This window comes from Periplaneta americana, chromosome 14 (assembly GCF_040183065.1).
Source record: "Periplaneta americana isolate PAMFEO1 chromosome 14, P.americana_PAMFEO1_priV1, whole genome shotgun sequence".
Classification (NCBI taxonomy): Eukaryota; Metazoa; Arthropoda; class Insecta; order Blattodea; family Blattidae; genus Periplaneta; species Periplaneta americana.
Window position 1 is genome coordinate 4,178,990 of NC_091130.1, and position 23,341 is coordinate 4,202,330.

Consider the following 23,341-nt stretch of genomic DNA (forward strand, 5'->3'; position numbering starts at 1 on the left):
AACTGTCCTCAATAACCTGCACAACAATGCCAAGAACTGCCTTCAATAACCTGCACAACAATGCCAAGAACTGTCCTCAATAACCTGCACAACAATGTCAAGAACAATCTTCAATAACCTGCACAACAATGTCAAGAACAATCTTCAATAACCTGCACAACAATGTCAAGAACTGTCCTCAATAACCTGCACAACAATGTCAAGAACAATCTTCAATAACCTGCACAACAATGTCAAGAACAATCTTCAATAACCTGCACAACAATGTCAAGAACAATCTTCAATAACCTGCACAACAATGTCAAGAACAATCTTCAATAACCTGCACAACAATGCCAAGAACTGTCCTCAATAACCTGCACAACAATGCCAAGAACAATCTTCAATAACCTGCACAACAATGTCAAGAACAATCTTCAATAACCTGCACAACAAATTCAAGAACAATCTTCAATAACCTGCACAACAATGCCAAGAACTGTCCTCAATAACCTGCACAACAATGTCAAGAACTGTCCTCAATAACCTGACAACAATGTCAACAACAGTCTTCAATAACCTGCAGATCTGTACAACAATATCAAATTCTATCAGCTTGAAGTGTAATTCTGTTGGAAACAACTCATTTCTTTGAAACAACCATTTTTAGAGACATATGGCCTGTAACATTTCATTCATTACTAATCTTATGTAAAAAAATATTCGAAATGAATACCATTACTATTTTTAGTAAATCCCTTTTTTTATTTTTTTATTTCTGAATTGAAAACACATTAATCTTTAACATTCTCGAATGATAGCAAATATGAAGAAAATCAATAGAATATTTCATGAAATCGCTGTTGCACATTTTCTGATAATTCCAAAAAGTAACATTTGGTCCACAGCTACTCTCATCCCTCATTAGTGCACTCACCTCCTTGTTTGGCAACAGACATGAGTGAGAGGCAGATCTGGTAAGGATCGGCCACCCCATCCCCAGGGATCCAGAGTCCACCCTGCAGGTCATCCACAGCAATGAGAGGGCACAGCTTACTGGCTTCTTCTGGGGTCACCAGGTCACATTCTATGTTCCACGATCTGCACATAGACAGAGCACTTTTCTGACGCGTCATCATATCTATGAGCACAAACATGACACTGCACACCTTTATACTGTACTAATTGCAGACCATGCTAACTGTGCTGTATATAGGGAAGCTGTCACCAGCAAACAGTTTGTCTATTAGAACAGCGTTCAAATTTTGAGGTTACAAAACCATATACAGTAGAACTTGGTTATAACGACATCCAAGGGACCTTGAAAATTATGTTATAAACGAGTGTCGTAGTAACCAAGATTCATATTATCAGTCTAGTGAGGTGGAAAATGAAAAATAATAAAAATAATTAGGTTTATTTTAGATTTATGTATTCACTTTTAAGCATACCATGAACACAATAAAATACATGTACAATTATAAATACAGTATTCTGTATTAAAACAGTTTGTTCATTACTCACCAAACTTCTTTACTGAGGGGTGAAGTAATCAATCATTTTACTCTGTTGTCTCCTGCTTGCCCAATATACACTTTCTAAATTAAATTCTATGTTCATTATTTCAGTTGCAATTTCACTGCTCCTTCTCCTAGCTTCATACTCCTTCCTCTAGCTTCATAGAAATGTTCACAATTCTAATCGCTTCTAAAGTGTCACTTACTTCTTTTAGTGACCATATTGCGTTAAAATGCGTGCACTTAGTGAAAACTTGCTGTTGAAACTGACCGCATGCAGGTACCATTAATACTACATTAATTCGGGCAGGTTACAATGGGATGGCGAATCTGTCTGCATTCCAGAGGTCTATGATAGAAGGGAACAATAAAGGATTTGCCAGATTTCAGCAAAATATTTCTTAAAATACTTTGGTTCTTACAAAATTGTATTCCAAACTGAGGTTGAAAATGACGTTATATGCGAGGAGATGCATATACGTTTGTCGTATTAAGCAAGGTAGGAAAGCATTTGTCTTATGGGGAATTAGTTGGGACCACAGAATATTTGAATATAGGCGAGGTGTTGCACAAAACGAGGTCACTATAACCAAGTTCTACTTTAATCTGCACTGTTGTAAAAATCGCAAGTGAATGAACCTGAAGTGATCTGCATTCTATGGATGTGAAGAAGCAGTTGATACTTTGTGATCTTGTTAGGAGTGTTTATTTGAGAGGGTTGTAGTGGAGTAAAAGTAGTCCAAATATTGTTTTACTTGTATTAATCTGAATGAAGGAACTTATGATACCGATATAGCCTGCTGTATATCACAACTGATTGAATTGTTTATGCCTTAAATTTAATTAACTTACTTGTTTAGTATTATACATGTAGCTCAACTGATGAATGATCGTTTGCGTTTGTAAATTTAATAATCTGATTGGCTATGTATTGTATACTTTTAGTAGAGCCATCGATGTAGCTCAGTTGGCAGACTCGCTGGGCTGCTGATCCGGAGCTGCGTTCAGGCTTGGGTTGGATCCCCCTTTGGTCTCATTGAATGGTTTCTTCCGAGGTTTTCCACAGCCGTGGGACTGAAGCCGGATGGTCTATGGCAAGTCCCCGGCATCAACCCGTTTGATTTGATTACTTGGTTGGGTTTTTCCAGAGGTTTTCCCCAACCAAAAGGCAAATGCCGGGTAATCTTTTGGCGAATCCTCGGACCTTACTTCATCTCACTACATCTCGCCAAAATATTGTAAAAAATTGCAGAAAATTGTAGAAAATTACTAAATTATAAAACTGTAAAAATTTGTAAAAATTGTAATTGTAATATTGCAAAATTTTGACTTGTTCCACATCTTAAAGCTTCATTGCTCATGTAAGATCTATGGAATAAAATAAATGAATGAATGAATGAATGAATGTGTTTTTCTGGTACAGGATGTAAAGTTTTAATGTTGCCATAAGAAACTTACATATAAAAACGATGAAGAAATAGCTCAATCAATGGGTCATGTCTAGAAATTAGCAGGCTTTGACAATTTGCAAAACAAGAGAACATCATTTATGGTTGCTAAGTCAAAGCCTGACACAGATACACCATTAGATATTACACTAATGCCTATTTATTTTTTAATGTAACTTGTTTTGTTATTGAAACTATTAATGTTAAGAAATACATGGGTTTTGACTATTGTTCCCAGAAATATCAGAGGGGGGAGGGAAATAAGGGCTCCTTAGCATTGATTCTAAAAACTGAGCTTTGATATATATTTTTTATTGCACCGTGAAACAAGTATTTAAAAGTGGTTGTGTGTAGTGTAATGAAAACTTGTCTAGTTTACGAGTAATTCAGTTTCTGCCATACCTGCAAAAAAATTGTTTCTTAGACATGATACAATTTGAGAATTTTACACTGGGGGACTCCATGAATCAGAAGCAGAATCATTGCTAAAACTCCAGTTGTGAACGAAATTCCTCCATGGAAATGGGCGATTCCAGAACATAGCATACAAATTCCAGGAAATCATTCCAAAAATGATCCTCCATACATTCTTAAGTTAGATGCCATGGAACTACTCTGCAGCACATATAAGGATCACCTTCAAATTTATACAGATGGATCTCTAAATCCTAATAATGGGACATCAGGAGCAGGGTATTATATTCCAAAATATCAAGAAAGTTACTTCATACCATGTTCATCCTCCTCCAGTCTTGACACTGAATTGCTAGCTATTGATGCTGCTCTTCAGTGTGTTACCCAAATTTCTGAAAAATCTATTTGCATACTTACTGACTCCAAGGGGGCTACATTAAATATAAACAAATGTGTACCAAACCTATATGCACATAGTAAACTAAAAGAACTCCAAAAGAAAATAGCATTTCAATGGATACCTAGTCATTGTGGTATACCTGCAAACGAGAAAGTCGATAATATTGCAAAACAGGCAACATATTTGCAACCAAGAACTCTTCAAGTGATATCTCTATCCAGTGCTTTTGCTTCAGTAAAGTCTCATTTTACAAACCTATGGATCAACAATTGGCGCTCTTCTGACAAAGGAAAAATTTTACAGTCTGTACAAAAGAAACCAAATGACCTGGAAATGTACAAAAACTTGCCCAGACATGTTCAAACATTTTTAACAAGAGCCAGAACAGATCACATTGTCACTCAATTGTACCTACACCGATTTCACATTTCTGATAATCCTACTTGTCTGTGGTGTAATAATCATGATGAAGATCTGGAACACATTCTTCTATACTGTCCATCCATAAACCACAAAAGAAGTAAATTAAAATCATCAGTACCAGTTGCAGAAGACAAAGTCCTGCAGTATACTGTAAATTTATTTCAACTCAACAATGTAATTTTATTATCTCAACAATAATTATCACTCTCTACAATTTAATTTCGCTCCCGTCAACAATGGGATTTGCTCCCCACACAGTAACACAGTATTCGTTAGTGCACTCCACTGACGACAATGACAATTTACTTGGACTATTACAAACAACAATGAACTGTTAATCTTAACTAATGTTCACAAAGCACTATTTACAAATCAGAACTGTCAGTTCTCAGTTCACAGCTCGATTGTCTTGGCTAGTTCTTCTAGCTCAGTCACTCGCGTTCACAGTATCTCGAACCCCAGACCTTCAGAGACGATCCGCTGAACTTAGAACTCAGGTCCCCCAACTGCGGTGCACTGCACTCGAACTCCAGGCTTCAGGCTCCACAGTTACGGACACAACTCAAGTCGCGCTCTGGTCTCGAAGCTGGCTTCACTGCTACACAAGACTGGCTTACTGACTGACTGACTCCTCTCGAAGGCTGGTTTCCTTTTATTTGCTAGGCAACACTTCGCGAACCTTCGATCTCTGGTCGTTTCCGTCACTCGATGATTCGGCTTCCAGAATAATCTGTCACGCTGCTGCTCCCCTCTCTACTCTCCCACTCTCTTCCCCTTTCTCCCCCCTACTCCCTAAGCCACAGCACATGCCACAGGAAGCAGATGCGTGCGCAACCTCCATGCCGGCCGACCTTGCACATCCTTCTGCTGGTCGTGAGTTCGAATCTCACGTCGCTGTCACAATATATTGACTACACCCCAACTCTGGCTACTAGCAACAGGCATCTATAATGAACACCGATCAAAATACCCCTCATTTCTCGTGAAAAACAACAACAGTGGACTATAGTGGACTTCATGTTGTCAGCAAACAACTGGATACATTAAGAAGATTGATTGATGATACAATTAGAAACGATGCTCCTCACTTAATACAAAAAATTAAGCACTACTGTGTGCTGAACGGATATTTACTGGCTGTGTGAAAAACACATTCCTAGGAACTGGTTCAGATTCATCGTAAGAAAGATAGGTGATAGCCAATTGTGAAATTTGCTCACCACTAACACGAAAGAGTAAACAGACATGAGTGCGACTCACATGGCCTGCGCCTTCATCCTGCGGAACACGGTCATGCGGTCGCGGCTGCGGGCGATGCACAGACTGCCACACTGCTTCCACCCGGTGTGCAGCCCCCGCGCCTCCATCTCCTTGTATAGCTGCACACTGGACTGGGTCAACTTCACCTGCGTCAGACTGGGCTTGAACACGCCCACCAGGCCTGGCAGGTGCCACGTGGTGCCCCCACCACATCTGCAGCACAGCACTTTCTTATCACACGGTAACACTTCTTTTATGCGTTTTTATGGGGCCTGAACAAAAAAAAGGCATAAGGTACACAAAACATATAAATAAAATCACTTTCATTTTGTTGTGTGTCGATAAGCTGCTATTATGAACTATAACAATTTTGTTGGGCCACCTGTGCTTATCTTCTTAAATAGTTTTTTTATAACATTAACGTTTTCGATACTACAGAGGTGTGAAAATTATTAGAATAATCTTAATTTTAAAGGTTTTTTAATAGTTCCTTCACAAATATTCATTGAATTGATGAATATTGGTATATAATATTACTATACTGACGTAGGATATATTTACTACTAACAATGCCGGAAAGCATTGTTGTACATTGGTATTTTTCTTATTTTACAATTGTTATGGGAATTCAGAAATTATTATATTATGTTGGCGGAATTGGAAACATCAAAAATTAATTAAGAAATGCTTTAAACAAATTGTTCTTTGCGTTTACATTGTTGTGAAGGTTCAAATGAACGTATACATCTGTTTTGTGCATATAATTTTTTATGTTTCCAATTCCACCAACATAATATAATAATTTCTAAATTCCCATAACAATTGTAAAATAAGAAAAATACCAATGTACAACAATGCTTTCCGGCATTGTTAGTAGTAAATATATCCTACATCAGTATAGTAATATTATATACCAATATTCATCAATTCAATGAATATTTGTGAAGGAACTATTAAAAAACCTTTAAAATTAAGATTATTCTGATAATTTTCACACCTCTATACTTATTTATCATCATCAGATGTTAGTGCATTATGTTGACAATATGTAATGAAAACCTAGCCTCATGGTATTTTATGAATTTACTATTTGGTTTCATATTACTTATTGTAATGTCTAGGCCTTGTTAGAGTTGACATAGTGGTAGTCCGTTGTGATTTCTTAGCCTAGGTCAGTGTTTCTAGTTCACAATAAAGTACAATTAAAATGCGATGTAAAATACAATAAGATACAGTTTAAACAATTTAAAAACACTATATAAAATATAACATGTAAAGTTCTATGTGAGCTTGTTGGAATGGCTGTGTTGGTCAATCATTTGTGCCGTTAAATAGGGCAGTTTCTACTGGTCCTAGAGTGATACGTGTCATAAGTGAAAAGCCCAGTATGGTCTTAATAACAACATACAGCATAGACAACTACAGAAATTCAGCGACTTCAAAAAGTGCTCCGTTTTCCAGACAATGATTTTTGAATTAGGAGTTAATTTAGAAAAGTTTTCACAATACAATTTATAACTTTACAGTTAAGCCATTTTTGAGCATAGGAATCGCTAAAGTCGCGACACTGTTATTCCCGGCATGACTCCTCCTCTTTGCTTACATCTTAGGAAGTGAAGGCTCTATAAAGTCTAGGTAGGTAGTATCGTTCGCCATTTTTGTTCTTTCGTTGCTGAGCTACCAGACGAGGAATCTATTTGCCACACTGTTAAACATTATCATGTCGTAGCTCCTATGATAATAAATCAAACGCACTGTAATTCAGCAAATAATTGAGCGGCAAATAACGTCTTCATGTGCTTTCTGCGAACGCCAAGGAAAGAGCCAAAATGGCGGGCGATTATATTAAGTATTTATCGAGCATTAAGAAATGAATAATATCATCAGCGAATCACAAGAAGCACACGTTTAAATGTAGCCGACCTGCAACGCGATTGGCTGCCAGAAATTAGAGCGACAGGACTATAGACAATTTCATTAGGGGATGCCCCTTGTGACGTGGAACTACAGCTGGACTACAACGAAAAATGTCGTGTATTCTTACACATTGCATCTTGTAATTGTTCATTTTGATGTCCGACATAGTGAGAAAAAAAAGTAAATATTTGCAGCAGGCCTATACAATAGCATTAACAGCCTCTACATTAAAAGAAAATATATACGTAAACATTTGAACTTTTTACTTTGTCGTGTAAAGCGAATTATTTAGAAACGTCTGCAAGAGTCTAGCTCTGGTCAATATAAACATTTCTAAGTAGAGTAAATTATCTTATGACGAGTTGCCAAACTAACTTACTATTATGACAAGTGTTGTATTGCATGTTTCCACGTATTCACATTTTTTTATGTTCTAGTGATATTTAACTTATTTTATATTTTTGTTTTCATGTTTTCCAATAATGGTATATCTATAATGTGATAAGTTGAGCTATATATAATCATAATTTTCCTTGCTGTGTGTACTTAAAAATATTGTATTCATTGTATGCTTTGTACTGCACTATTTTATTACTATTATTATTATTATTATTATTATTATTATTATTATTATTATTATTATTATTATCAATAATTGTCTTATTTTTTTATACTTTGTATGTCTCATTTATTTTGACCTGCTGTTCACATTTTATTATGCTTTTTTCTTTCTTTCTGTATGTTATATATTATGTCTGATTTCTACTTACTTGTTGTTTACATTTTATTATTATTATCTTATTCAGTTTTGTGTGTAAAATTGTAGTGTACTTCGTAAATTTGTAGTATTTTTTGTGACGCAGTTTTACTCCTGGTTGAGTGTTAGAGAAGGCCGTATGGCCTTAACTCTGACAGGTTAAATAAATTATTATTATTATTATTATTATTATTATTAATATTATTATCAATAATTGTCTTATTTTTTTATACTTTGTATGTTTCATTTATTTTGACCTGCTGTTCACATTTTATTATGCTTTTTTCTTTCTTTCTGTATGTTATATATTATGTCTGATTTCTACTTACTTGTTGTTTACATTTTAATTACCTTATTCAGTTTTGTGTGTAAAATTGTAGTGTACTTCGTAAATTTGTAGTGTTTTTTGTGACGAAGTTTTACTCCTGGTTGAGTGTTAGAGAAGGCCGTATGGCCTTAACTCTGCCAGGTTAAATAAATCATTATTATTATTATTATTATTATCAATAATTGTCTTATTTTCTTATATTTTGTATGTCTCATTTATTTTGACCTGCTGTTCACATTTTATTATGCTTTTTTCTTTCTTTCTGTATGTTATATATTATGTCTGATTTCTACTTACTTGTTGTTTACATTTTAATTATCTTATTCAGTTTTGTGTGTAAAATTGTAGTGTACTTCGTAAATTTGTAGTGTTTTTTGTGACGCAGTTTTACTCCTGGTTGAGTGTTAGAGAAGGCCGTATGGCCTTAACTCTGACAGGTTAAATAAATCATTATTATTATTATTATTATTATTATTATTATTATTATTATTATTATTATTATTATTATTATTATTATTATTATTATACTTAAAAGATTTTAGACTCCGATTACTCCTGATTTCCTGTGACAAGGAATTCCAGGAACGGGCTGTGTATATTGTGAAAGAAGCATGCTATTGATAGAACAAGGCTATGTTGTGTGCGTTGTCATGCGAGCATTGAAATGTTGAGCACCTTCCTTTGTCCAAGAGAACTGTCTGTGGTCCCCACCCCAGCTCGGCCAGATGGTAGGCCACGGCTGCCCCCATCACACCCCCACCACACACAACCACCCTTGCTTCCTTCGGCAGTGAGACAGGAGGGCTGTTCTCGTCCTGGATCTGCGACACAGACGCCGCAGTAGACTGAGATCTCGAACATCGTCTGCATAGCCCCTTTGCTACGAGGCTGTGCAGTATCCGTTGCCGATGCAGCATCACACTAACTGTGGACCACAAGAATATAGCATACAAATTCCAGGAAATCATTCCAAAAATGATCCTCCATACATTCTTAAGTTAGATGCCATGGAACTACTCTGCAGCACATATAAGGATCACCTTCAAATTTATACAGACAGATCTCTAAATCCTAATATTGTGACATCAGGAGCAGGGTATTATATTCCAAAATATCAAGAAAGTTATTTCATACCATGTTCATCCTCCTCCAGTCTTGACACTGAATTGCTAGCTATTGATGCTGCTCTTCAGTGTGCTACTCAAATTTCTGAAAAATCTATTTGCATACTTACCGACTCCAAGGGGGCTATATTTAATATAATTAAATATGTACCAAACCTATATGCACATAGAATTATTCCAATTCAGAAACAACTAAGTAAACTAAAAGAACTCCAAAAGGAAATAACATTTCAATGGATACCTAGTCATTGTGGTATACCTGGAAACGAGAAAGTCGATAATATTGCAAAACAGGCAATATGCATCCAAGACCTCTTCAAGTGATATCTCTATCCAATGGTTTTGCTTCAGTAAAGTCTCATTTTACAAACCTATGGATCAACAATTCGCTCTCTTCTGACAAAGGAAACCAAATGACCTGGAAATGTACAAAAACTTGCCCAGACATGTTCAAACATTTTTAACAAGAGCCAGAACAGGTCACATTGTCACTCAATTGTACCTACACCGATTTCACATTTCTGATAATCCTACTTGTCTGTGGTGTAATAATCATGATGAAGATCTGGAACATATTCTTCTATACTGTCCAACCATAAGCCACAAAAGAAGTAAATTAAACTCATCAATACCGGTTGTAGAAGACACAGCCCTGCAGTATATATTGACTACACCCAACTCTGGCTACTAGCAACAGGCATCTATAATGAACACCGATCAAAATACCCCTCATTTCTCGTGAAAAACAACAACAGTGGACTATAGTGGACTTTATGTTGTCAACAAACAGCTGAATACATTAAGAAGATTGACTGAAGATTCACATCACAAAAGTGCAGAATAGCAGTTTCAGAAAATTAGTTACATTCTATTATTGTATGTATTTAGTATTAGTATTCATTTAACCTGGTATAAATAAGGCCATCAGCCCTTCTCTCCCCCTCTATCAGGGGATTATAACTACAATATTAAAACCACAATTACAACGGCACTTGCATTTTTATGTAAAAATTACGCAAAATTATATAAATCTACAGTAGAGCGTTCGGATTATTTATTTTATCAAGTTTAGTTCATATAAAATATTATTAAAATTAAATCATAATCTGACGGTTAAACAAGGCAAATTAAATATTTCCCAACTAGATAACCACGAAAGTACAAAATCAACATGCAGACGAGGTTTAGTGAGTTGAGTGAAATTGTCAATTATGTGTCGAAAAGGAAAAAGTGAAACGAGCGTTGAGGGACTTCCGCCGACTTCTGTCGCATTCAAATAATTATAAAATACAATAATTTGGTCCAGGGAGCATCCGTTTTTGGTGCAAAGATAATTCGTTTCGCGTGTTTCTTAATTGAAATTAACCTAAGTGGGTCGGTGTCTATTCCAAAATCGGCGGAAGCCCCTCAACGCTCGTTTAATCCGAATTTATTTAAGAAATAAAACGCTGTATTCGTATAATTGAAAATTTCTCACTCACCTAACATCCCTAACCTAACCTAAAATCATTCCGGGACATGATTAATTTATGCAGTGTCGCCAACACTTGGACAACGATTCCCTTCAGAAATAGCTTGAAAAGTCGGTAGAAGTCGCTAATTATTTTCAAATTAAATAATTCTGGTAATTTCGAGTATGAAATAGTATTAAGAAATTCACGCACTTCAGATCTAAGTTAATAGAAGAAGCATGCTTTTCCGAAATGTTCCAAATACATCCAAAGACGTTATATAGCAAACGAATATATCAGTGGATTACGTTGGCAACAAGTCACGACCAACGAATCTAACCAGAGCCATCTATAATCCTAAGTAACCAACGATAATACGTGTGCAAGACATCATTTCAAGGAGTATCGAAACAGAATCAAATTACTCAGGGAATACGCTAGTGAACCGTAGGGAACAGTTTACACCTTCCTCGTAATTGCACATTTGTGCGCAATTCTCATATTATTATGTAACCAACGAGCACAGAATACATAGAGTAGACACTAGCAACAGAGCGGGTAGAAGAGAAAGTGACGCAACTTCCTCTAGTTCAGTGGTTCGGCGCCGAGTGGCGCTAGCTCTGTTGTCCGCCCCACTTTCAGGATCGCTATTCGAGCGAATGCAAAAGGTTTTAAAAATAACCCATTACATAAGATTGCATTGTAGAGTACTTTGTCGCAATATTTTACTTATTGAAAAAATGTAACATTACTACAGTAACAAATTGTGAGCTATAATACACCCCTGGATAGTAAATATATTAATTAAGCGAAAATTGGAACATTGTGCCGGCTTCAACCAGAAGTACGCAAAAAAGGAGTACAGCTTCGCAAAAATAAACATTTTTATGGCATTATAAAGTACGCATTGCTATGAAATTGTCTTTATTCTCGACCATGCCGAAATGTAGTAATTATACACCTGGTAGTAGCCCTTTACTGCACCTCATTAAAGTACACCTATTCATTATAATTCAGTTGTTCAGCCAATGACAAATCACCTTTGTTATAAACCCGCCAGTATCGATTATTCTCGGATATGCAATCGAAAGACAATTATCGAAAAGTCACGGAGGCTGGAAATCCAATACTGTCGCAGAAGGTTACGTTCTGTTACTATAATAATTAGCGTTAATTGTAAATAATATTCAAATAAATTCAATTTGTCATCTCGTTTTTCAATTATAAATCAATTTCCAGGTTATATGCAGACTAATGTTCTCTAGGTTATATCAAGGTCAATGATATTCGTGCTTCGGAAAAAATCAATACTTTCGCGTCTGCGCACATCTCACAATTCAGGTCCGTTCCGTTCGTCACTTACATAACCATAACATGAAAACTTATGAATAATTTCAAGTTAGAAATATGGTCGAGCATAAGAAGTCGTATGAAACTTGCCTATAATGGTAATTAAGACGCTCGTATAAAAATTATGAAACGAGGGCAAGCGAGTTTCATAAACAAACATACTCGCGTCTTAATTACTACCATTATAGGCTCGTTGCATAATGTGCTATTATACACCGGAAAGAATGTAATATAATAAAGGAGACACTTTATTTTCACCAATAGTTTTTATCTACTATTTACCCATTAGTTGCAGTTGTAACTGGTTTATACGTAATTCAGGGGGAACAAGCAATATTACTGCAACTCAGACTTACAAATTAAGCTTCGATATTATATGTGTGACAATGCAAGTTCGACGGTGTCAACGAAAAGTCGACAAAGGAACGAAGTCGACGACGGGGCGAAGTCGACGGCAACGACGAGATAGATACGATGACCAGCGGAAGACGACGACGACCATACTAAGTCGACGACGATACAAAGCCTTCGACGGCGGCGGGAATATTTTCACAGTCCACTTCGGGTCAAGCGATGTTACACGATGCACGTGCTTGTTCAAGGAGTTCCGGAACTTTGGAACTCTGTAGTGCAACCAACGAGTTAGAAAGAGAAAGATATAGAATGGTCATTGCGCCGCCATGTTTGAAGAAAATTGAACGACAGTCCGCCATGAACTTATGCGCCCAAAACAAAGTGGGCGTGGCGATAAGTGACATTAGAATCATCTGCTGTCAAAATTTCGTTTGCATAAATCAGTTACACTGAAGTGGAAAAACCTAGTATTTCGTCAAATACGTGCTAGGAACTTAATCTAAACTTATGTACGCTAAATTTAAAACACTTGAGCTATTCCTAGAAGGAATGCTTAAAAGAATAACCTAAGCAAAATTGTCATGTAGTATGACAAGAAGTCCTAGCAAATATACTGAAGAAAAATGTTAATATTCCTAGGTTCTTTTAAATGCGACCTGCAAGATTGCCTATAAAATGAACGAGTATGATTCGGGTGATTTTATTAAATTGTTTTCTCAGTCTCTACACGTTGCAAACTATTTATTATACAATAAGATATAGAATGAAAGTAGGCCCTATCTGTAGTAAACAACCTTTACCTCCAAGCTTGTAACGTGGGTGAAACATGACAAAACACGCTTTCAGTTTTTTGTTACAGTAAAGTATAATTATTATCGAAATGTGAACGTGAGGCCAACAGCCGGCTGGTCTGTCTGAGCCTTTCAAGGGCTGTGGCACCACAGATAATTATTAGTGTATAATTGAGCACCCACGTACAATAATGGGGTAAGTAGTTACGAAATATATTCATACTTACCCCATTATTGCACGTGGGTGCTCAATTATGTTCTTTCATGTCCTTCCAGTCAAAATACTAACAACAATACGACCTACCCCAGAGTTTTGGGTTATTTTAGATGCGAGTATCGAAATACAATTTTAATATTTGATTGCTATTACTGGGTTTGAAACGGAATTGTAGCGGTTTTATCCCTATTCAGTTTAACTTTATTACTAGTGAACCATGTATTTGATTAATCGTTTGTCTTCGAAATAGGCCTACTTCTTATAAGCTACAGCTCATCGTCTTCTATAAGCAGTAAGGACAGAAGGAGCAGAAATAAAGGATGCCGGTGTCGAAATACAATTTTAATATTGTATTGCTATTTGTTTTTCACTGGGTCTGAAACGGAATTGTAGTGGTTTTATCCGTATTTAGTTTAAGTACATTAACAGTGAACCATTTATTTTGTTTATGCCGGGCGTTGTTACACATTTGTGCATGAAAAAAATGCTGCTAATTAACAAAACTATGGACTTAACTTCATAAAATTTACATGAAATATGATATATGAGTTGTCTTCTTCCTTTTGGCATTGCAGTTATATGCAGCACACACAACAGGCATGTTTTTTTCTTCGTTTTTTTTTTTGTAGTTCTTACCTCCGTTATACAACCACAGTCTACTATATACAGTCGCGAAGCTTGAGGTGATTTTTTGCAAATCTCGTGATAAAGCGCTCCAAGCGGTTAGCAACTAGAAACAATAGACTGTCCACGGTCGACTTTGGACTGAATAGTATTTCCATCGAGTGCTAGCTCGTTGCGTATTTCACATACACTGGTGGCCATAATTCTGGAAACTTTTTGTGTTTGTAATGAATTATTGTGACATCTGTAATTATTCAGAAATTTATACATTTTAAAATATTAGTCATGACTGATTCGTCAATTACGGAGTTTTAATAAAGGCATTTTATTAAATTCTTAATATTTTAACAATAAATAGTCATTATGTGGAGAATTATGTTCTTATCGTTTAAGATCTAAATATTAATTTCAGATTTCATTATAATTTCCCATTATTTACTGTAGTAAAAGTTGGTCCACTGTTGATTTTAAGATTATTTTTGATCATTAGAAGAATTGTTGAGCACTGTTAGCATAAAATATGGACATTATTAGTGTGTTTCTATCATTAGTCTGACAAAATTACGTTCGGTTATCACCTGATTGCTTTATCACAAATTTTATTGATAATAATTTTGTCACAATAGCTCCATGAATGGACTGAACACATTCTAATCGAAGTAGGGCAATCACACTTCGAGAAGAAGGCTACACATTCAAGGAAATTGCAAGGAATCTTGGTAATGATGCTACAGTGTCTGGCGTCCAGAAGGTATGACAGAGGTTGAAATCCACAAAATCTTGTAAAACAGTACCTAGCACTGGTAGAAAACCTAGAGTAAGTCCAAGAGATGTGAGGCAGATTTATCGATTGGAAAAAAATATCCTAAAGAGGTACAGGAAGTTCTACACAGCAGTGGATGTAATATTTCTGCGAGAACTCTTCGAAGGAAGTTATTCCACAATGAACTGAAAGCAAGAACACTCAGAAAAAAGGTATTTCTCAGCAAAAGACAACGAGAAAATCATCAATCATGGACAAGTGATGACTGTACGAAAGTGATATGAATTGATGAAACAAGGGTTTCTATATTTGGAAGTGACGGAACCAAATACATTCGTCGACGAAATGGAGAAACCTTGAATCCTGAGTACCTCATCGCAACCATGAAACATCCTGTTGCTGTCATGATCTGGGGATGCATGTCCAGGAATAGAGTAGGAGGACCAGATTTTTCAAGGGAACTTGAACACGGAAAAATGCAGAAAGGATATGCTGGAAGTGAAATTGATGTTATCCATTGCCGACTTACACCCAAATTGTGATGAATTTGTATTTCAACAAGATGGTGATCCATGCCATACTGCCAAGAGTGCTATGCAATGGTTTAAACAGAAAAACATCAAGGTGTTAAAGTGGCCTAGGAATAGTCCTTACCTTAATCCAATTGAAAACTTGTGATCAAGTTTAAAAAAATTTGGTGTCTAAAAAAATTCCAGCAGCAAAACTCAATTCATTGATGCCACTATTCACAGCTCGTTTCGGATCATCAGCAAGGAAGAACTGAAACCTCTTGTGGACTCAATGTCCCGCAGAATTGATGCTGTCACTAAAAATTAAGGTTATCCCACAAAGTAACAACTGTTTACAGACAGAATGAAAAAATAACACGAAAGTGTTTCTAACTGTTAATGTATAAATATATGTTTTCTCATACACATTAATGATATAAAGTAATGTATTTTGTATAAAAATGGATTAGACAATGTTTGTTTGATGCTTTCAGTCATGAGTAACATTTTAAATTGTATTAATGTGTGAATAAAAACAGATGTAATAACAATTCAATACAAAAACAAAAAGTTTCCAGAATTATGGCCACCAGTGTAGATGCTTGTGAAATGTTCGTTATTGGTTGTAATGAAAATGTTAATGGCTAAAATACAATAATTGGAATAATAATATTTTACTAGAGACGTAGAAAAATTAAGTTTGTTTTAATGAAATTTATTGATCACGTTTTATTTTCAATTCTGGTGGGATTATTATTGCTTAGGCCTACTTTTTTTCAGAATATGTTTTTAATTATAGCTGTTAATTTTGTTGTTATTTTTATTTGTTACTTTATTAGAGACGTAGAAAAAGTCTGTTACAATAAAATTTATTAATCACGTTTTATTTCCAATTCTGGTGTGATTATTATTGCTTAACCTCAACTACGTAAGCCTACACTACAAGTACCGGTACACGTACATAAATTAATCCATTAATTCATATTTCCATTATTATTGTTGTAAAGGGAAATGAAAATTAATATGTATTGGTTTCATAGTTAATTATCGCTATGAGTGAAGCGATTATTGTAAATTTCAGTTCGTTTTGCACAAACAAAAATAATATTAACCTATTTCTTGCAGGTATCTTCGAGTTTATGGTGGAATTTAATACACTTCATTAAAATAATAAATTAACTTTATGCATTTAATATTTCAATAATGGAAGGAAGGTGTTAATTTTTCCAAAAGAACACAACGAAAGTGTAACATATTTTGTCGGCTGCTAGGAGAGAGATCTGCGATGATGGGGCGATAGTAGCGATCCTAGTGGTGGGCAACTATCCATGTTTGCATTTTTACTACATATTGAACTTCGCGACTGTATATAGTAGACTGTGATACAACATTGTAAGCAGACGAATTTTTACAGAGGTGGGCGCTTAGTTCAGATCTGCCGTGTTTGGCGGTGGCACCGCAAAGAGCGCTGTACAGAACAACATGGCCACTCTATAGTCTTCTCTTTCTAACTGGTTGAGTGCAACAATGATTCCATCCGGCCAGCCATTGCAGCATGCAGCGTTAAAAACAGGGAAACGAGAAGCGATGGGAACCATAACAGAGGTTGAGCCGACGGCCGTTGAGCCCATGCCGTACCCCGTGCAGAGTCGCAACCGGGAAAACGAGGAAAATAGGGAACCAAAACCAAGGCAACCATCCCCATGCGGGACAGCCCCCTTCCTGCCCCGTGCAGCGCCGCAACCCGGGGAAACAAGAAACATTTGCGAACCAACATGGGGGCAAACATGCCTCAGACCGGGAAGCCCCCGACGTGCCGCATCCAGCGCCTCTACCGGGGAAATCAGAAACCTTTCCAACCAAAGAGGGGTAAATTTCCCTCCGACCGGGAAGTCCCTTACGTGCCCGTCCAGAGCCCCTAGCGCGGAAACAAGAAAATTTGGGAATCAAACGGGGACAACTACGACTTCGGTGGCAACCGGAAAATGAGAAACTTCATTCTTGCTTCGGGTGTCTAAAGGGGCCGCCTCAGCGATAAAGGGAAGAAATAGAAACTTGATATATGATTCGGGGCTGTGCGGAGTTGCCCTAGAGCCGGAAAACGGGATAAAAGAAGGAAAGCAAACTTGAAATATGATTCGGGGCTGTGAGGGGTTGCCCCAAACAATATTCAGGGCTGTGCGTGGTTTGCCCCAGAGTCGGATAACTCTATTAAAGGAAAAAAAGAAACTTCGAACAATATTTGGGTCTGTTCGGGATTTGCCCCAGAGAAGGAAATCGAGATAAAAAAGGAAACAGATACTTGAAATATGATTCGGGGCTGTGCAGGAGTTACACCAAATAATATTTGGGGCTGTTCGGGGGTTGCTCCAGTGACGGAAATCGAGATAAAAAAGAAACGGAAACTTGAATTATGTTTCGGGGCTGTGCGGGGGTTGCCCCAAACAATTTTTGGGGCTGTTCGGGGGTTGCCCAGAGCCGGAAAACGAGAAAAAAAGAAAAAGAACGTGAAATATGATTGGGGGTTGTGCGGAGGTTGCCCCAGAGCCGGAAAACGAGAAAAAAAAGAAAATTAAACTGGAAATATGATTCGGGGCTGTGCGGGGGTTGCCCCAAACAATATTTGGGGCTGTTCGAGGGTTGGACCAGAGACGGAATTCGAGATAAAAAAAGAAACAGACACTTGAATTATGATTCGGGGCTGTGCAGGAGTTGCCTCAGAGACGGAAAACGATATCAAAAAAGAAACAGAAACTTGAATTATGATTCGAGGCTGTGCGGGAGATGCCCCAAACAATATTTGGGGGTGTGCGGGGGTTGCCCCAGAGACGGAAAAAGAGATAAAAAAGAAACAAAGACTTGAATTATATTTCGAGGCTGTGCGGTATTTGCCCTAAACAATATTTGGGCTGTTCGGGGGTTGCCCCAGAGACGGAAAATGTGATAAAAAAAGAAACAGAAACTTGAATTATTATTCGTGGGTGTGCGGGAGTTGCCCCAAACAATATTTGGGGCTGTTCGGGGGTTGCTTCAGAGACGGAAAACGAGATAAAAAAAGAAAAAGAATCATGAAATTGATTCGGGGGCTGTGCGGGGTTCCCCAGAGACGAAAAACGCGATAAATGGAGAAAAAGAAACATGAAACAATATTCGGGTCTATGCGGGGTTTGCTCCCGAGCCGGAAAACGCGATAAAAGGAGAAAAAGAATCTTGAATCAAGATTCGAGGCTGTGCAGGTGTTGCTCCAGCGCCGGATACGCGGCAACCGTGTTGCTTCTGTACTACGTCATGCACTACTCTACTACACTGTGCACTGCGGTATTTACGCCGTGGCTACTTCCGTCATTGGCTTCTAGCAGAATATGCTGCCCACAAGTGTCGAGGAAACACGTTGAAGTTCAGAGTGTCTAACAAGCCCGACTGTCCAAGAGACCCTAATTCACCCTATTAATTTTTATTTTAATGTGGTTATTGATTGATTTAAATATATTTATTTCCTTATCTATTTAAATTGATTGATTAATTTTAATTTAATCAAATCATGATTTATTTAAGTTTACTTTTTATTAACCTAAAGTTATTTATTTACTTATTTCTTAATTTATTTAAATATATTCATTTACTTATTCTATTTTATTCATTGATTTTTATTTATTCATTTATTTAAGTTTATTACTTTATTTAATTAATTTATTTGTTTACATCCATTCCTTATTGATTTATTTAATATTTTAAATTTATTGACTTACATAAATTTATACAATGATTTTTTTTAAATCCATTTATTTATTTTATTTATTATTTGTCTATATAAGAGTTAAACATCATAGAACTTGTCAAAAAAATAAACGAAGGACAATAATTAAAATATACAAAATTACAATAAATTAGCGCCAATGTAAATCCACACGTATTTCATATAAATTGTTGGGACAGAGGCTTGTTAAAATTCTTGTGAGTTGTTAATTCATTATCTTTCAATTTATTATTTCATTGACTTTATTTACTTATTAATTTAATTTATAAATTCTTTTACTTTAATTCATTTAATGATATATTTATGTAGTTGTTATGTCATTGAGTTAACGGAGTCTTTGTTTGTTAGTTAATTCGTTCGTTTATTTATTTATTACACTATATAACCCATACTTTTCTACCTATCCCATATTATTGTAACTATTCTATGATACAGTATTCTTTTCTGTTTATTCCATTCTCTTCATGTTGCTAAATATCGATCTGTAAGAGAAGAAGTGACGTCCCTTCATAAGTCATTTGACTTGTGCTGCCATCACATAACTGAATCCCGAATTACGAGCTTACGAAAATCGTGGCCGATGGATCGGCCGGTGACAATACGTGCGTAACATCAGCGGGCCGATCTTAACAGAGATTATGATGATAATGATGACGATGATGATAGTATTTGTAAAATACTTTTTTTGTAGTCATTCCTACAGCAACTTCACACATTCAAAGCCATGTTGTCATCAGTTATCATTGGAAGAGGTGAGATTATGACAGTCCAAAAGACACTACATTTCTAACTAAAACTGTTTTGTGCGAATTCATTTGCTACACATAGGAGGCAGCTACTAGTACAATATTATGAAAATTACCAACAAATGACGTAACAAAAGGCATTACAGTCTGTCGCCTGTCTTCTCCGGAACAAGGGTTGGGAAGTTCATGAAGAGGTCCACTGCATTTCTGAAGACGACTCTCACAGAAGAGCGGATATAATAGCAATAAACAGGCAACAACAAAAGGCTATTATCATAGATCCAACTATACGCATGGAGAGAGATCTAAACCAAGTTCATCAGGTTGATCATGAAGAGAGGGCCATTTATGAACCTTGTATTCCCTACCTTAGTGCCAAGTATAACATCCCTCTCTTCAATTGGTCAATAATAGGTTTACTTTCTGGTGCTCAGGGTTCTTTACCAAAATTTACATATATTTTTTTTTTAAACAATTATCAATACCGTCCTTTGAAATTAAAAAATCATCACCCAAATTCTTAAAGATTCCCTGTAGATTATATAATTTCATGTATAGCATTCAGAAAGTCTTATTTAAGGACTAGCTGTACCCGTGCGCTCCGCTGCACTTATTAGAAATAAATATAAAGTAATTACATAATTAAAATAGAACATTGGGTCCAGGGAACATTCGTGTTTGATAGAAGAATAAATCGTTTAATATGCTACTTAATTTAAATTCTATTTAAATACTTAAAATGCTATCATTTTGGTTCAAAGACCACTCATTTGGTGCAAAGATAATTCGTTTAACATTTTTCTAAATTGGTCTTGAATGCATCCTTTAATAAATCACTCCAAATTAATAGAGTTAATTGTGTACGAAGATCATTTTTATGTTAATCTTACTATGCATCTTTTTTTTTGTTAAGTTTATTTTATTCAGCCTCAATATCTGTGGTCATGTCGCGTGTTTAGAATGTGTGTTATATCAGCAGGCCGTTTTTGAACAACGACACTATAATCTGAAGCGGCGATGGAAATGTGTTGTATTGTTATTTTAAAACTCTTGTATATCCTTAAATATCAGTCCTATCAAAATTTTGCCTGGAATGAAACTTATCGAAAATCATTTTTAAAGAAACTTTTGTTACGTAACATTTTTAGCAAAAATCAATAATAAGCGAGATATTTCGGTTTATTTAATTCAGGCCCTCTTATAACCCCCCTTTCAAATAAAGTATTTTGAATCCCATATAGCCTGAAATCTAAGTTACAACGAACTTAATTTATATTCTAATTTTCATCCAAATCCGTTCAGCCATTATGGCGTGAAATGGTAACAAACATCCAGACAGACAGACAGACTTAAATATCAGTCCTATCAAAATTTTGCCTGGAATAAAACTTATCGGAAATCATTTTTAAAGACACTTTTGTTATGCAACATTTTTCACAAAAATCAATAATAAGCGAGATATTTCGATTTATTTAATTCAGGCCCCCTCATAACCCCCCTTTTAAATAAAGTATTTTGAATGCCATATAGCCTAAAATCTAAGTTACAACGGACTTAATTTATGTTCTAATTTTCATCGAAATCCGTTCGGCCATTATCGCGTGAAAAGGTAACAAACAGACAGACAGACAGACATACAAACAAAAATTTCAAACAAGCGATTTTCGGTTTCAGGAAGATTAATTATACATGTTAACACCAATTAATTTTGGAAAATCGAAAATTACCAGAAAAATTTCGCTTACAGATTTATTATTAGTATAGATATGCCATACGTTAATTTTAACTAAAACCTATCATTAATTTTAAGGTTACCTTTTAAGATTTTATATTATAATTGATATTAACAAAGCCTAATTATTATTACAATTAATTTTACAATTATTTGGAAATGTACGTCATATTTACGTATCAATAGTATTAATAGAAAATTTTCTGTTAGTGCAGTTTATTTATTCCCTTAAGTGTGTTTTATCTAACAAAGTAACACTGGATGAAAACTTACGTGGTGATCGACACTACTCTGCAGATCATAGATGAAAGTTCAGATGATGATGCTGATGATGACGCTGAAGGCAATGTAGAGATTGAATATGAAACTTGTGACAATGACAGGGATCTAAGATACAGTAGGAGAGATTGAGAATCACGTAGAAAGCAAGCGAATGGAGAAAGAAGGCGAAAAACAAGAAAACAGGAAGAAAAGGAAAGGAAAAGAGAAGAGAAGAGGTTAGAGGGGAGAGCGCAGAGGGCAGAGGGCCAGAGGGCACGGGGGCACGAGGGCAAGAGGGCACGAGGGCACGAGGGCACGGGGGAACGAGGGCACGGGGGCACGAGGGCATGGGGGCACGAGGGCACGGGGCCACGAGGGCACGGGGGCACGAAGGCACGGGGGCACGAGGGAACGGAGGCATGAGGGCACGGGGGCACGAGGGCACGGGGGCACGAGGGCACAAGGGCACGGGGGCACGAGGGCACGGGGGCACGAGGGCACGGGGGCACGAGGGCACGGGGCACGGGGGCACGAGGGCACGAGGGCACGAGGGGAGAGGGGAAAGGGGAGAGAGGAGAGAAGAGAGGATATTTTCATAACTCTAAACTACAATCCTCAATGACCTGAAATAGCTATTGCTTCACTCCCACATGTAAAACCGACTGATCGTTCTGACATTGTTACTTGCGTTTTCGCATTGGAACTCAAGAACTGAAGATGTATACGTTAAATAAAAAGTATTTAGCATGAAGAAAACCATTCAGAGGGGTAGGCCTATGTTTCATTATTATGGAAGCAAATAACTTCCAAAATGTCTGGTATTCTTCATTGGAAATAAATTCGAAAAAATTTAATTTGAACTTCTAATGAACTTAGTTAGCAGCATTTGCTGCACAAGCCACTAGTTTATATATAATTTGAAGTGGCAATGGAAATTACCTCTTTCGTTAGTTTTGAGAACTAACTGCATTTTAGAATAAAACAAAACACACACTACAATAAACAATAGGCTATTACACGAAGGCCATGACCTGCAGGATTGCTGACATATTTAGAGTTGAAATGAAATTAGTTATTAAGAACTTCAAGACTCACTAAAAATAATTTACAGGCCTGATTCAGCGGTGTGTAATTTTCTGAGTACAGCTGTGTATTGGATATTAAAATCTACAAAACTTAAGGTGGTTTTTTGATGACATTACTACCATTAGAAATGGAA

General features: G+C 36.4%; 1 protein-coding gene across 2 annotated transcripts in view; it reads right to left on the minus strand.

Annotated features, from left to right (window-relative positions):
- LOC138713092 (pyruvate dehydrogenase phosphatase regulatory subunit, mitochondrial) overlaps positions 1 to 11,183 on the minus strand; it is a 275,506-nt gene extending 264,323 nt beyond the window's left edge. Inside the window, exons 1-4 of one of the 2 annotated variants that reach the window (XM_069844855.1) lie at positions 11,049 to 11,183; positions 9,119 to 9,368; positions 5,442 to 5,654; positions 917 to 1,080 (exon numbers count right to left, since the gene is read on the minus strand). In XM_069844855.1, the coding sequence (XP_069700956.1) occupies positions 917 to 1,080; positions 5,442 to 5,654; positions 9,119 to 9,368; positions 11,049 to 11,055 (634 nt within the window). In that variant the 5' untranslated portion in view covers positions 11,056 to 11,183. Of the gene's footprint in view, positions 1 to 916; positions 1,081 to 5,441; positions 5,655 to 9,118; positions 9,369 to 9,826; positions 9,888 to 11,048 lie in introns of those variants that run through there. The other variant, XM_069844854.1, reaches the window with a different exon arrangement.
- Positions 11,184 to 23,341: the final 12,158 nt, after the last annotated feature.